Below are 16,740 nucleotides of genomic sequence, written 5' to 3'. Positions count from 1 at the left end.
CAGCGGTCTGAGATGCAGGCGCGCAAATGGCACTATGTCCATTGCCGCGACCATTAAGCCGATTACTTCCATGCACTGAGCTACTGATGGGCTTGGAATGGAATGAAGGACACGGCAAGCATTTAGGATTTTTGATAACCTGGACTCCGTCAGGTAAATCTTCATCTCTACAGAATCTATAAGAGTCCTTAGAAAGGGAACCCTTGTGAGTGGTAACAGAGAACTCTTTTCCATGTTCACTTTCCACCCATGCGACCTCAGAAATGCTAGAACTATCTCTGTATGAGACTTTGCATTTTGAAAACTTGACGCTTGTATCAGAATGTCGTCTAAGTACGGAGCCACCGCTATGCCTCGCGGTCTTAGTACCGCCAGAAGCGAGCCCAGAACCTTTGTAAAAATTCTCGGGGCCGTAGCTAACCCGAAGGGAAGAGCTACAAACTGGTAATGCCTGTCTAGAAAGGCAAACCTTAGGTACCGATAATGATCTTTGTGAATCGGTATGTGAAGGTAGGCATCCTTTAAGTCCACTGTGGTCATATACTGACCCTCTTGGATCATGGGTAGGATGGTTCGATAGTCTCCATTTTGAATGATGGAACTCTTAGGAATTTGTTTAAGATTTTTAGGTCCAAGATTGGTCTGAAGGTTCCCTCTTTCTTGGGAACCACAAACAGATTTGAGTAAAATCCTTGCCCTTGTTCCGTCCGCGGAACTGGGTGGATCACCCCCATTACTAGGAGGTCTTGTACACAGTGAAGAAAAGCCTCTTTCTTTATTTGGTTTGCTGACAACCTTGAAAGATGAAATCTCCCTTGTGGAGGAGAAGCTTTGAAGTCCAGAAGGTATCCCTGAGATATAATCTCCAACGCCCAGGGATCCTGGACATCTCTTGCCCAAGCCTGGGCGAAGAGAGAAAGTCTGCCCCCCACTAGATCCGTTTCCGGATAGGGGGCCCTCTCTTCATGCTGTCTTAGGGGCAGAAGTAGGCTTTCTGGCCTGCTTGCCCTTGTTCCAGGACTGGTTGCTTTTCCAACCCTGTCTGTAACGAGCAGCAGTTCCTTCCTGTTTTGGAGCGGAGGAAGTTGATGCTGCTCCTGCCTTGAAATTACGAAATGCACGAAAACTAGACTGCTTGGCCTTTGATTTGGCCCTGTCCTGTCCCAGTAATGTCAGCAATAATCTCCTTCAAGCCGGGCCCGAATAAGGTTTGCCCTTTGAAAGGAATATTAAGCAATTTAGATTTAGAAGTTACATCTGCTGACCAGGATTTAAGCCATAGCGCTCTGCGCGCCTGAATGGCGAATCCAGAGTTCTTAGCCGTTAGTTTGGTTAAATGCACAACGGCATCCGAAACAAATGCATTAGCTAGCTTAAGGGCTTTAAGCTTGTTCAAATTATCATCCAATGGTGCTGTGCGAATAGCCTCTTCCAGAGACTCAAACCAGAATATACGTTAGCCATGTGGAAAAAAATCATGCCCAAAAAGATTTATCACCAAAGTACCTCACAAAACGAATAACATGCCAGTAAACGTTTTAGAAAACAACTTTCCAGTGTTATGCAAAGTTATCACTAAGCCTGCTACCAGTCGCTTCTACTGCAGTTAAGGCTCATACATTTATTTCAGTACTAACAGTATTTAAAGTTAAATTCTAGTCCCTAGAAAATAACTCAACTGCGCATACATTTATCAGCCTGATACCAGTCGCTACTACTGCATTAAAGGCTGTACTTACGTCATATGGGCAACAGCAGTGTTTTCATAGTCAATTCCATTCCTAGAAAATATTTTACTGCACATACCTCATTTGCGGGGGACCCCGCATGCTATTCCCTTCTCTGAAGTTACCCCACTCCACAGAATGTGCGAGAACAGCCAGTGGATCTTAGTTACGTCTGCTAAGATCATAGAAAAAACGCAGGCAGATTCTTCTTCTAAATACTGCCTGAGAGAACAAACAGCACACTCCGGTGCTATTTTAAAATAATAAACTTTTGATTGAAGAATGTTACTCCTATCTCCTCTCACAACCTCCTTTGTTGAGACTTGCAAGAGAATGACTGGATATGACATTTGAGGGGTGGAGCTATATAGCAGCTCTGCTTGGGTGATCCTCTTGCAACTTCCTGTTGGGAAGGAGAATATATCCCATAAGTAATGGATGACCCGTGGACTGAACACACTTAACAAGAGAAAAATGTAAACGATCTTACCAGAATCCATGCTGTGGAACAGAAACACAGCCTCTCAAGTGTGACAGTCTTGTAGCATCGCTCCTGACATGGACTTGAGTGAGAAAAAAAAGCGGGCAGTGAAAGTCGTCGACACTGATTGCTTAGGAGTTGTTAGCAGGCAGTCTGGATGGGTTTGCAGAAAGACTCTTCCTGCATATCCAGACTCTAACATTCGTCAATGCTCTCACTGAGAGCATTTTAAGACTGCTAAAAAGTCCAGTCCCATATCGAAGGGCAGATACCCTTCCTAAGGAACTACTTTGAAATCTTCTGACACTTTTCTGCCAACCTCCTGTGACAAAAGTCAAAGAATGACTGGGGTTATGAGGAAGTGGGAGGGGTATTTAAGCCTTTGGTTGAGGAGTCTTTGCCTCCTCCTGGTGGCCAGGTTCAGTATTTCCCAACAGTAAGGAATGATGCCGTGGACTCTCCTTATATTAAGAAGGAAATAACCATTCTTGATACAAATAGAGTAAAGTATGTACACACACGCACACTTTTATTATGAAATGTACCTTTCTCTCTTGGAGTATGCACTTGGGGATTTATAAAGATAAATAATGTGATTTTGGCTGCTTCTAAAAAGATACCATACGTACTAAATAATGTATTAAAGGGAATAGTATTGTAACCTTGACTGTCCCTTAAAGCAGCATGGGGCAGCAGTGTTTTCAGAATGTTATACATATAGAGCAAGCTTCTGAGTCTCAGTATACTGTTATGTAAAGGAGTCACATTCCAGCAAAGGATACAAAGAGGAGGTAAATTTGATAAATAAATTGGCCGATAGAGATTTCCTTACCAATAGTACCCTGCACCTGCTTCTTTACAAAGCAATCAGAAATGTGTCAACGAACAACCAAACGACCATGTGTGGTTTTCTGCTGCTGCTCACTTCTATCCCTGTTATGCTTTACAGTGCCATAAGGGAGTCTGTTTTTAAAAGGGATATTGGAAACTAAAAAGGGTGAAATATTGTACGCTCATTTGCATATTCTATCGCAGAATCCCCTATTCTATTGGAAAGACTGGGGTATATTCTAATACTTAAAGGGACAGTCTACACCAGAATTTGTATTGTTTAAAAAGATAGATAATCCCTTTATTACCCATTCCCCAGTTTTGCACAACCAACAGTGTTATATAAATACACTTTTACCTCTGTGATTACCTTGTATCTAAGCCTCTGCAAACTGCCCCCTTATTTCAGTTATTTTGACAGACATGCATTTTAGCCATTCAGAGCTGGCTCCCTGGAACTCCATGGGCGTGAGCACAGTGTTAGCTATATGACACACATGAACCAACACCTCCTAGTGCTGAAAAACTGTCAAAACGCCCTGAGAGAAGAGGCGGCCTTCAAGGGCTTAGAAATTTGCATATGAACCTTCTAGTTTAGCTTTTAACTAAGAGAACAATGCAAAATTGGTGATAAAAGTAAATTGGAAAATTGTTTAAAATTACATTCTCCATCTGAATCATGAAATTTTATTTTGGACTAGACTGTCCATTTAACAAATAAATACTTATCAAACAATCAACAAAAATCTCCTTAGTCTATTATGGTGATTTTGCAGAAAACAAAACATTAAGCTTTTTCTAAGGGGGGGGGGGGGGGATCAAATTATATTATACTATAAATACAGATAGATTTATTTATTTTTTATTTTTAACTCCTCATCAGAACTTATATTGGCATTGGTGTCTGTCTATTGTGGCTTTGAAGGCTGGAACGTCTTATATATAAATTATTAGCATGTTTTTTGTAGCTGCACTATCACGGCTGTACTCCCCAACACTTATTAGCTAAGCTCTACTAAACCTGCACAAAGGGTTGGATTTATCGAGCGGTCGTCTCCTACAACTGCAGGTTCTCACAAGAGAACCTGCAGTCAGCATTTATCAAGCTGCAGTCATCAGATTACGGTTTCCCTAAACTCTTCGCCACCTCTTAGGTGGAATATTTCAATCTCCCCGGTCTCGTCCGACTGGGGAGATTGACAGCTCCTCCCCATGCGTGATTGGATATGTGCGGGCACGGGGCGGTGTCGCACAAGAATGCAAAATAGCGCTATTGTGCAATGCTAAATTTCGCGAGCTGGGGAGACAGAGGCAAAACATAATTTATGCTTACCTGATAAATTTATTTCTCTTGTAGTGTATCCAGTCCACGGATCATCCATTACTTGTGGGATATATTCCCTTCCCAACAGGAAGTTGCAAGAGGATCACCCACAGCAGAGCTGCTATATAGCTCCTCCCCTCACATGTCATATCCAGTCATTCGACCGAAACAAGACAAGAAAGGAGAAACCATAGGGTGCAGTGGTGACTGTAGTTTAATTAAAAATTTAGATCTGCCTTAAAAAAGACAGGGCGGGCCGTGGACTGTATACACTACAAGAGAAATAAATTTATCAGGTAAGCATAAATGTTTTCTCTTGTTAAGTGTATCCAGTCCACGGATCATCCATTACTTGTGGGATACCAATACCAAAGCTTAAGTACACGGATGATGGGAGGGACAAGGCAGGAACTTAAACGGAAGGAACCACTGCCTGTAGAACCTTTCTCCCAAAAACAGCCTCCGAAGAAGCAAAAGTGTCAAATTTGTAAAATTTTGAAAAAGTGTGAAGCGAAGACCAAGTCGCAGCCTTGCAAATCTGTTCAACAGAGGCCTCATTCTTAAAGGCCCAGGTGGAAGCCACAGCTCTAGTAGAATGAGCTGTAATCCTTTCAGGGGGCTGCTGTCCAGCAGTCTCATAGGCTAAGAGAATTATGCTTCAAAGCCAAAAGGAGAGAGAGGTTGCCGAAGCTTTTTGACCTCTCCTCTGTCCAGAATAAACGACAAACAGGGCAGAAGTTTGACGAAAATCTTTAGTTGCTTGTAAGTAGAACTTCAAGGCACGGACTACGTCCAGATTATGCAAAAGACGTTCCTTCTTTGAAGAAGGATTAGGGCACAATGATGGGACAACAATCTCTTGATTGATATTCCTGTTAGAAACCACCTTAGGTAAAAACCCAGGTTTAGTACGCAGAACTACCTTGTCTGAATGGAAAAATCAGATAAGGAAAATCACAATGTAAAGCAGATAACTCAGAGACTCTTCGAGCTGAGGAAATAGCCATCAAAAACAGAACTTTCCAAGATAAAAGTTTAATATCAATGGAATGAAGGGGTTCAAATGGAACTCCTTGAAGAACTTTAAAAACCAAGTTTAAGCTCCACGGAGGAGCAACAGTTTTAAACACAGGCTTAATCCTAGCCAAAGCCTGACAAAAAGCCTGGACGTCTGGAACTTCTGCCAGACGCTTGTGCAAAAGAATAGACAGAGCAGAAATCTGTCCCTTTAACGAACTAGCAGATAAGCCTTTTTCCAAACCCTCTTGGAGAAAAGACAATATCCTAGGAATCCTAACCTTACTCCATGAGTAACTCTTAGATTCGCACCAATACAAGTATTTACGCCATATCTTATGGTAGATTTTCCTGGTAACAGGCTTTCGTGCCTGTATTAAGGTATCAATAACTGACTCTGAGAAGCCACGCCTTGATAGAATCAAGCGTTCAATCTCCATGCAGTCAGTCTCAGAGAAATTAGATTTGGATGATTGAAAGGACCTTGTATTAGAAGGTCTTGCCTCAGAGGTAGAGTCCATGGTAGACAGGACGACATGTCCACTAGGTCTGCATACCAGGTCCTGCGTAGCCACGCAGGCGCTATCAGAATCACCGATGCTCTCTCCTGTTTGATCTTGGCAATCAGCCGAGGCAGCAGAGGAAACGGTGGAAACACATAAGCAATGTTGAAGAACCAAGGAGCTGCTAGAGCATCTATCAGCGTCGCTCCCGGGTCCCTGGACCCGTAACGAGGAAGTTTGGCGTTCTGGCGAAACGCCATGAGATCCAGTTCTGGTATGCCCCAACGATGGACCAGTTGAGCAAACACCTCCGGATGGAGTTCCCACTCCCCCGGATGAAAAGTCTGACGACTTAGAAAGTCCGCCTCCCAGTTCTCCACGCCTGGGATGTGGATCGCTGACAGGTGGCAAGAGTGAGACTCTGCTCAGCGAATTATCTTTGAGACTTCTAACATCGCTAGGGAGCACCTGGTTCCCCCTTGATGGTTGATGTAAGCCACAGTCGTGATGTTGTCCGACTGAAATCTGATGAACCTCAGTGTTGCTAACTGAGGCCAAGCTAGAAGAGCATTGAATATTGCTCTTAACTCCAGAATATTTATTGGGAGGAGTTTCTCCTCCTGAGTCCACGATCCCTGAGCCTTCAGGGAATTCCAGACTGCGCCCCAGCCTAGAAGGCTGGCATCTGTTGTTACAATCATCCAATCTGGCCTGTGAAAGGTCATACCCTTGGACAGATGGACCCGAGATAGCCACCAGAGAAGAGAATCTCTGGTCTCTTGATCCAGATTTAGTAGAGGGGACAAATCTGAGTAATCCCCATTCCACTGACCTAGCATGCACAATTGCAGCGGTCTGAGATGCAGGCGCGCAAATGGCACTATGTCCATTGCCGCTACCATTAAGCCGATTACTTCCATGCACTGAGCCACTGACGGGTGTGGAATGGAATGAAGGACATGGCAAGCATTTAAAAGTTTTGATAACCTGGCCTCCGTCAGGTAAATTTTCATTTCTACAGAATCTATCAGAGTCCCTAGGAAGGAGACTCTTGTGAGTGGTGATAGAGAACTCTTTTCCACGTTCACCTTCCACCCATGCGACCTCAGAAATGCCAGAACTATCTCTGTATGAGACTTGGCAATTTGAAAGCTTGACGCCTGTATCAGGATGTCGTCTAGATACGGAGCCACCGCTATGTCTCGCGGTCTTAGAACCGCCAGAAGTGAGCCCAGAACCTTTGTAAAAATTCTCGGGGCAGTGGCCAACCCGAAGGGAAGAGCTACAAATTGGTAATGCCTGTCTAGAAAGGCAAACCTTAGGAACCGATGATGATCTTTGTGAATCGGTATGTTAAGGTAGGCATCCTTTAAGTCCACTGTGGTCATGTACTGACCCTCTTGGATCATGGGTAGGATGGTCCGAATAGTTTCCATTTTGAATGATGGAACTCTTAGGAATTTGTTTAAGATCTTTAGGTCCAAGATTGGTCTGAAGGTTCCCTCTTTCTTGGGAACCACAAACAGATTTGAATAAAATCCCTGTCCTTGTTCCGTCTGCGGAACTGGATGGATCACTCCCATTACTAGGAGGTCTTGCACACAGCTTAGGAATGCCTCTTTCTTTATCTGGTTTGCGGATAACCTTGAAAGATGAAATCTCCCTTGTGGAGGAGAAGCTTTGAAGTCCAGAAGATATCCCTGAGATATGATCTCCAACGCCCAGGGATCCTGAACATCTCTTGCCCACGCCTGGGCGAAGAGAGAAAGTCTGCCCCCCACTAGATCCGTTTCCGGATAGGGGGCCGTTCCTTCATGCTGTCTTGGGGGCAGCAGCAGGCTTCCTGGCCTGCTTGCCCTTGTTCCAGGACTGGTTAGGTTTCCAGGCCTGTCTGGAATGAGCAACAGTTCCCTCTTGTTTTGAAGCGGAGGAAGTTGATGCTGCTCCTGCCTTGAAATTTCGAAAGGTACGAAAATTAGACTGTTTGGCCTTTGATTTGGCCCTGTCCTGAGGAAGGGTATGACCCTTGCCTCCAGTAATGTCAGCAATAATTTCCTTCAAGCCAGGCCCGAATAAGGTCTGCCCCTTGAAAGGAATGTTGAGTAATTTAGACTTTGAAGTCACGTCAGCTGACCAGGATTTAAGCCATAGCGCCCTACGCGCCTGGATGGCGAATCCGGAATTCTTAGCCGTTAGTTTAGTCAAATGAACAATGGCATCAGAAACAAATGAGTTAGCTAGCTTAAGCGTTCTAAGCTTGTCAATTTCATTCAATGGAGCTGTCTGGATGGCCTCTTCCAGGGCCTCAAACCAGAATGCCGCCGCAGCAGTGATAGGCGCAATGCATGCAAGGGGCTGTAAAATAAAACCTTGTTGAATAAACATTTTCTTAAGGTAACCCTCCAATTTTTTATCCATTGGATCTGAAAAAGTACAACTGTCCTCAACCGGGATAGTGGTATGCTTTGCTAAAGTAGAAACTGCTCCCTCCACCTTAGGGACCGTCTGCCATAAGTCCCGTGTAGTGGCGTCTATTGGAAACATTTTTCTAAATATAGGAGGTGGGGAAAAGGGCACACCGGGTCTATCCCACTCCTTGCTAATAATTTCTGTAAGCCTTTTAGGTATAGGAAAAACGTCAGTACACACCGGCACCGCATAGTATCTATCCAGCCTACACAATTTCTCTGGAATTGCAACTGTGTTACAGTCATTCAGAGCAGCTAATACCTCCCCAAGCAATACACGGAGGTTCTCAAGCTTAAATTTAAAATTAGAAATCTCTGAATCAGGTTTCCCCGAGTCAGAGATGTCACCCACAGACTGAAGCTCTCCGTCCTCATGTTCTGCATACTGTGACGCAGTATCAGACATGGCTCTAACAGCAATTGCGCGCTCTTTATCTCTCCTAACCCCAGAGCTATCGCGCTTGCCTCTTAATTCAGGCAATCTAGATAATACCTCTGACAGGGTATTATTCATGATTGCAGCCATGTCCTGCAAGGTAATCGCTATGGGCGTCCCTGATGTAATTGGCGCCATATTAGCGTGCGTCCCCTGAGCGGGAGGCGAAGGGTCTGACACGTGGGGAGAGTTAGTCGGCATAACTTCCCCCTCGACAGAACCCTCTGGTGATAATTCTTTTATAGATAAAGACTGATCTTTACTGTTTAAGGTGAAATCAATACATTTAGTACACATTCTCCTATGGGGCTCCACCATGGCTTTCAAACATAATGAACAAGTAGGTTCCTCTGTGTCAGACATGTTTAAACAGACTAGCAATTAGACTAGCAAGCTTGGAAAACACTTTAAAACAAGTTTACAAGCAATATAAAAAACGTTACTGCGCCTTTAAGAAACACAAATTTTCCCAAATTTTGAAATAACAGTGAAAAAACGAAATTTTTACAGTGTATGTAATAAGTTAGCAGAGCATTGCACCCACTTGCAAATGGATGATTAACCCCTTAATACCAAAAACGGAATAACAAATGACAAAAACGTTTTTTAAACAGTCACAACAACTGCCACAGCTCTACTGTGGCTTTTTACCTCCCTCAATACGACTTTTGAAGCCTTTTGAGCCCTTCAGAGAAGTCCTGGATCATGCAGGAAGAAGCTGGATGTCTGTGTCTGTAATTTTTACTGTGCAAAAAAACGCTAAAATAGGCCCTTCCCACTCATATTACAACAGTGGGAAGCCCCAGTCGCTATCACTGCATTAAAGGCTTTACTTACATTACTTCGGTATCAGCAGCATTTTCTAGCAAATTCCATCCCTAGAAAAATATTTTAACTGCACATACCTTATTGCAGGAAAACCTGCACGCTATTCCCCCTCTGAAGTTACCTCACTCCTCAGAATATGTGAGAACAGCAAAGGATCTTAGTTACTTCTGCTAAGATCATAGAAAACGCAGGCAGATTCTTCTTCTAAATACTGCCTGAGATAAACAGTACACTCCGGTACCATTTAAAAATAAACTTTTAATTGAAGAAATAAACTAAGTATAAAACACCACAGTCCTCTTACGACCTCCATCTTAGTTGAGAGTTGCAAGAGAATGACTGGATATGGCAGTGAGGGGAGGAGCTATATAGCAGCTCTGCTGTGGGTGATCCTCTTGCAACTTCCTGTTGGGAAGGAGAATATCCCACAAGTAATGGATGATCCGTGGACTGGATACACTTAAGAGAAACAGCTATTTCATAAACAAAAATAAAACAAAATAAGCAAAGTCTCATACATTTTATGCTCTGCTGCTGGTATAGTCATTCAGGGGCAGAACTAGCATTGGTTCAGCAGGTGCAGTAGCACAAGGGCCCAAATGCTGGGTGGCCCTTAGCAGCCAGTCTATACATAGCATTAAATAGAGAAGCATGTATATTATTACTACTGCTTATTACTGAGTTACCTTCGGGGACCCAAAAACATTATTGTACCAAGGCCGGGACCCAAAAACATTATTGTACCAAGGCCCTCTGTTGAGTAGATCTGCCACTGAAGCCATTGGAAAATAAATAAGGAAATAACTATTTTACAGTATGCTGTCCCTTTAAACCATAGCTTTTTTAATATTTAGATTTTTATTTGTAAAACGTTCAGTTTCTGTTGCACACTTAATAAGTGTATAGTTTGTGTGAGTGTTCCGTACAGTAATCATGTGATGCGATATACATCACACAGAGGCAGAGAACTTATTGTGAAGACAATATACTTTACCTTTGCTTCTAAAGTTCTTTTTCTAGTTTTTAGCTCAGCCACTGCTCTGTCAATGTCGACCTGTGGCACTTTGTCTTCCTTTAGCTGCCGGACTATGTCACCCTGAAAAAGAAGAAAACATTATTACAAATGCAACCAGCAGACTTCACAGCAAAAAAACAAAATTTATGCTTAGCTGATAAATGTATTTCTTTCTTGACGCGGTGAGTCCATGGACCATCATTAACTACTATTGGGAATATAACTCCTGGCCAGCAGGAGGAGGCAAAGAGCACCACAGCAGAGTTGTTAAGTATCACTTCCCACAAACCCCAGTCATTCGACCGAAGGAAAAGGAGAGAAAGGACATAACGCAAGGTGCAGAGGTGCACGAGGTTTATATATATAAAAAAAAAAAAAAAATTGTCTGAAAAACAGGGAGGGCCGTGGACTCACCGTGTCAAGAAATAAATACATTTATCAGGTAAGCATAAATTTTGTTTTCTTTCTAATGACACGGTGAGTCCACGGATTATCATTTATTACTGTTGGGAATACCCAAGCTAGTGGACACAGATGATACGGGAGGTACCAGAAAAGTAACCTAAACAGAAGGTACCACTGCTGTAAGACCCTTTCACCCAAAAGAAAAAACTCAGCTGAGGCAAAAGTATTACATTTATAGAGACTTTAGAAAAAGAGCAAGAGAGAGGCCAAGTTGCTGCCTTACAATCCCTTCTACAGAGGCCTCTCTTGAAGGCCCAAGAAGAAAACACCGCCCTAGTGGAGAAAGTTGTAATTCTCTCAGGAGGCTGCTGTCCAGCAGGCTCATAAGCCCTGCACATAACACTTCCCAGTTAATAGAAGAAATTGGCACAGTGCTGTATAAGAGAGTTTAAACATATATGTATCCAGATAATCGTACCAGCAGTCCAGTAATCTCAATACCAGAATATGGTTCCACACTCCCCCCCCCCCCCCCAACCTCTCGTGCAGGGAATAGAGTACCTTTTGAATCAGCACGCGTGTTTCACATACTCAGGAAAGTTCTCTCCGGCGCTGTTTGGGGACCTGCAATGTACAACCTGAGTCCCACAGCTATCCGTCCGGCGTTTCCGTAATGCACGCTTCCTCCCTGTGTCCAAAGCGAGGCTCCACTCAACGTCTCCAGTGACGTGCTTGCGGCGGGGGGGGGGAGGCACCAAAGGGAAATCCTGGATAGACGGCCAAAACCCCAACCAGGCGGGTGCAGCGGTTCCAAGGACTGGTGTCAGAAGCACAAAAAAAGTGAAGAGGAACCGCTGTTCTTTAAAATCCAGTAAACTTTATTTCAACAAGTATAAAAATGGGAAGGCATCCCAATCAAGGGTGGACTAAATGGCTAACATGTTTCGGCCATGGTGGCAGTAATCATAGCATAAAAGTCTGATAACAAACAGGTGCTTTAAAACAACAATGAAAAAATCTGATTGGTTAAAAAACAAACAAATTAAATCAAAAACACACCCATATGAAAAAAAGACAGGTACAGAAAAAACATAATTTATGTAAGAACTTACCTGATAAATTCATTTCTTTCATATTAACAAGAGTCCATGAGCTAGTGACGTATGGGATATACATTCCTACCAGGAGGGGCAAAGTTTCCCAAACCTTAAAATGCCTATAAATACACCCCTCACCACACCCACAAATCAGTTTAACGAATAGCCAAGAAGTGGGGTGATAAGAAAAAAAGTGCGAAGCATATAAAATAAGGAATTGGAATAATTGTGCTTTATACAAAAAAATCATAACCACCACAAAAAAGGGGTGGGCCTCATGGACTCTTGTTAATATGAAAGAAATGAATTTATCAGGTAAGTTCTTACATAAATTATGTTTTCTTTCATGTAATTAACAAGAGTCCATGAGCTAGTGACGTATGGGATAATGACTACCCAAGATGTGGATCTTTCCACACAAGAGTCACTAGAGAGGGAGGGATAAAATAAAGACAGCCAATTCCTGCTGAAAATAATCCACACCCAAAATAAAGTTTAACAAAAAACATAAGCAGAAGATTCAAACTGAAACCGCTGCCTGAAGAACTTTTCTACCAAAAACTGCTTCAGAAGAAGAAAATACATCAAAATGGTAGAATTTAGTAAAAGTATGCAAAGAGGACCAAGTTGCTGCTTTGCAGATCTGGTCAACCGAAGCTTCATTCCTAAATGCCCAGGAAGTAGATACTGACCTAGTAGAATGAGCTGTAATTCTCTGAGGCGGAATTTTACCCGACTCAACATAGGCAAGATGAATTAAAGATTTCAACCAAGATGCCAAAGAAATGGCAGAAGCTTTCTGGCCTTTCCTAGAACCGGAAAAGATAACAAATAGACTAGAAGTCTTACAGAAAGATTTCGTAGCTTCAACATAATATTTCAAAGCTCTAACAACATCCAAAGAATGCAACGATTTCTCCTTAGAATTCTTAGGATTTAGGACATAATGAAGGAACCACAATTTCTCTACTAATGTTGTTGGAATTCACAACTTTAGGTAAAAATTCAAAAGAAGTTCGCAACACCGCCTTATCCTGATGAAGAATCAGAAAAGGAGACTCACAAGAAAGAGCAGATAATTCAGAAACTCTTCTGGCAGAAGAGATGGCCAAAAGGAACAAAACTTCACCACCTCCCTTGGAGGCAAAGTTTGTAAAACTGATTTGTGGGTGTGGTGAGGGGTGTATTTATAGGCATTTTAAGGTTTGGGAAACTTTGCCCCTCTTGGTAGGAATGTATATCCCATACGTCACTAGCTCATGGACTCTTGTTAATTACATGAAAGAAACAACAAACAATACAGAAGACTGACGAAAATCATTTGTAGCAAAAAATAATCTAAAAAGGTCCGCACAACATCTAAATTGTCCAACAGACATTCTTTATGAGAAGAAAGATTAGGACAGAGAGAAGGAACAACAAGCTTCTGATTGAAATCTCTGACCGAAACAACCTTAATAAGAAAAACAAACTTGGTACGAAGAACTGCCTTATCTGCCTGAGATACGAGATAAGGAAACCACACTGCAAAACAGAGTTCGGAAACCCTCAGAGCAGAAGAAAATAAAACTTTCCAAGATAACTTATTATCTATGGAATGCATAGGCTCAAACGGAGCCTGAAGAAAAACCTTAAGAACAAGGTTAAGACTCCAAGGCAGCAACTGACTTAAACACAGTCCTGATACAGACCAGGACCTGGAAAAAGGATTGTACATCCGGCACATCCGCCAGACGCTTGAGCAGCAGAATGGAAATAGCCGAAATCTGACCCCTGCGGGTACTTCCTAGCGATAGGATTATAAGCCTGAATCGTGGTCTCAATAACCGATTCTAAAACCCATGTTTAGCTAAAAACAAACGTTCAATCTCCAACCAGTCAGCTTTAGAGAAACAATATTTGGAAGAAGGAAAAAGACCCCTGAAACAAAAAATCCTTCCTCAGCGGAAGTTTTCACAGAGGAAAAGACAACACCTCTATTAGATCCGCCTACCAAATCCTGCAAGATCATGCAGGAGTTAAGAGAAAACCAATACTCTCTCCTACTAGATTCAAACAATGACTCGCAGAAGGAGAACAAACAGAGAAGGATGATATGAACCTGAAGATCCAAGTAACTGCCAGAGCATCTATCAGAAAGGCTTGAGGATCTCTCGACCTCGAGCCGAACTTGGGAACTCTGTGTTTAGACAACCCCATAAGAAACAAATCTGGGAACCCCCATTTGGTAGATAACCTGGAGGAGAACACCTCCGTGTCCCAATTGTCCATTCCAGAAATGTGGATAGCAAATGGACAACTGAGAGCACCCACCCACAGAAAAAATCTAAAACCCTTCCTTCGTGATTAAGGAACTAAAGTTCCTTCCAGGAAGTTGATGAAAGCTACAGAGATTATGTTGTCTGACTAGAACCCAATAAAAAGGGGGACAGACAACTGAGGTCAAATCCTCAAAGCATAGTAAATAGTTATCAACTCCAACCGATGGAGGGGAAAGCAGACTTCTCCCAGGACCAAAGTCCCTGCGTTAGAATGCAGACAGCGATCCCGCTACCTCTTGCCTGATAAGCGAGCGCTCTACCATCTGAGCTAATTCCCCAGCGGGTCTTAACGAGTCCCAGAAACCTCGCCAGCCCAGCAGGATGGTGTCTGCAGTCCAAAACGGCCAGGAAGGCCACCAAAGCGTGAATCCTGAGGCCAAGATCCCAATAAAACCACAACGGCAAAGACTCTAGTCGACAGCCCCATTCCAATGACTGAGCATGCAGAACTGCTGAACTTGCATACTGAATCGAACACTAAGTCACTGAGGTTGAACAGTGGACATAAAAAGAGACAAGAGGTAGGATTTAGGCCTTCCCGACCTCCGACAGAAAATACTACAATGAAAGGATCAAAAATCATTTCTAAGCAAAATATCCATGTAGCTGGGATAAGGGAGCTCTTGTCTAGCTCCACTTCCATTCGTGTAACGAAGACAGACAACAAAAACCTCCGATGAGATCTCGTTTGTAGGAGGATGTCCTCTGGACCCATAGGATGTCCAGGAGGTACGCCACTGCAATCCCGGAACCCGAATCGCGACCAGAAAAACTTGAGAAAAATGTGGAAGCTGTTGCAAAGCCATGTTGGCCCCTAAACTAAAAAAAGTTTGCGGAAAACAAAACTCAGAAATCTGAGATGATCCCTTTGAATGGGAAACAGAGGGTACACATCCTTTAAGTCTAAGGCCGTTATAAACTGACCCTCCTATAACAAGGAAGAATGGAGCGAATAATTTCCATCTTGAATAACAGTACTCAGAGAAACTGATTTAAACATGTCATGTCTAAATACGGAAAAAAAAGTATTTGAAACAGGATGGAAAAGAAGCTAATCCCTGTTCCTAAACCGTAACTAGAAAAATCACTCCCAGGGAGGACGAACATATTTCGAGCCCGCCTCTTCTTATCTGGACTACAGATAATCTTGGGAGGATTAACCTGCTCCTGGGTGGAAGAGATAATACCAACTCTAATCTTGGAATACCGTATCTACAGTCCTTTAGGGACCTAGGACATCAGCGGGTTTGATTAATTACTCCCTCCTGATCCAAGACTAACTGGATATCCAAGAGGACTTGACCTGCTCCTGCTTGGAAGACAAAGGGGAAGACTTCCAAAATAGAATCAGACAAAGCGTCGCACCAAAGGATGCCGCATTTGTCCATAAAAGCCTCCATCCTTAAAAGAGCATCTCCCCATTATATGGATTAAAGATCTCTTAACCAGAATAGCAATGGTCCCCATAATTTAATAACATGTGCCATGATATATAAGGAGACAGCTTATTACAGACAGGAGATGGGGAAAAAGAACTGACTTCTCCCAAACATGAGAAAATTCTCCCTAGTACGAACGAGAACAAGAAAAATTTTTACAGATGAATTCTAGTATATATAAAACTTACTAGATTCTTGATGATTGACGACAGGAAAGTTGAAGTCTACCAAGTAGCCAACCCTTCTTAAATAATACCCATTGAATCTGAAGAGAACTACTTCAGAACCAGATGAAGGAGTTATACTGTCTGAATCAGAGTTTTAACCCTCAGACGCTACCGTCTAGCCTCCTCAACCGAGTATAAGAAGGGCAATATGTGTAGCAGCAAGCGGAGCAGAGACTTTATCCGATTCATTAAATTTCCTCTTGCGAATTCCCTCTAAAACAAGAAAAGCAGATAGAGCCACAGATGCCAGAGGATACCTGAGCAGACAATCCTGCAAGCAAATAACTCCTCCAGGAGATTGAGAGGAACCGCAGGGCACTGCATGCGACGCCATAACAAGGCTTGGGACATTTGTGGAGAAAAATGTGGCATAGCCTAAATAACATCATCCAGGGAGACATGAGGCTAAAATACTTTTTGGGAAATTCAAAATTTAAAAATATTAGAGAGCCTTATTTTATTTTTTTTAAATAAAAAATAAATATATACAAGAACAGAACCCTGTTCCATGCTTTGGCAAGAAGAAATTATTCATAAGATTTTATTATTTCCTTAATCGAAGGAAAGTAACAAACAATGCATATGTATGTGGAGCATACCATTCAGCCCAATCCTCAAAAG

The 16,740-nt window shown here is 42.7% G+C and overlaps 1 protein-coding gene across 1 annotated transcript in view; it reads right to left on the bottom strand.

Annotated features, from left to right (window-relative positions):
• GARS1 (glycyl-tRNA synthetase 1) overlaps positions 1–16,740 on the bottom strand; it is a 123,418-nt gene that overhangs the window by 89,066 nt on the left and 17,612 nt on the right. The window contains exon 2 of the mRNA XM_053713773.1: positions 10,610–10,711. Coding sequence (XP_053569748.1) covers positions 10,610–10,711 — 102 coding nt within the window. The remainder of the gene's footprint in view (positions 1–10,609; positions 10,712–16,740) is intronic.

This window comes from Bombina bombina, chromosome 5, assembly GCF_027579735.1.
Source record: "Bombina bombina isolate aBomBom1 chromosome 5, aBomBom1.pri, whole genome shotgun sequence".
Taxonomy (NCBI): domain Eukaryota; kingdom Metazoa; phylum Chordata; class Amphibia; order Anura; family Bombinatoridae; genus Bombina; species Bombina bombina.
Note: the sequence above shows the minus strand (reverse complement) of the source record. Positions and strands in the feature narration are given on the sequence as shown.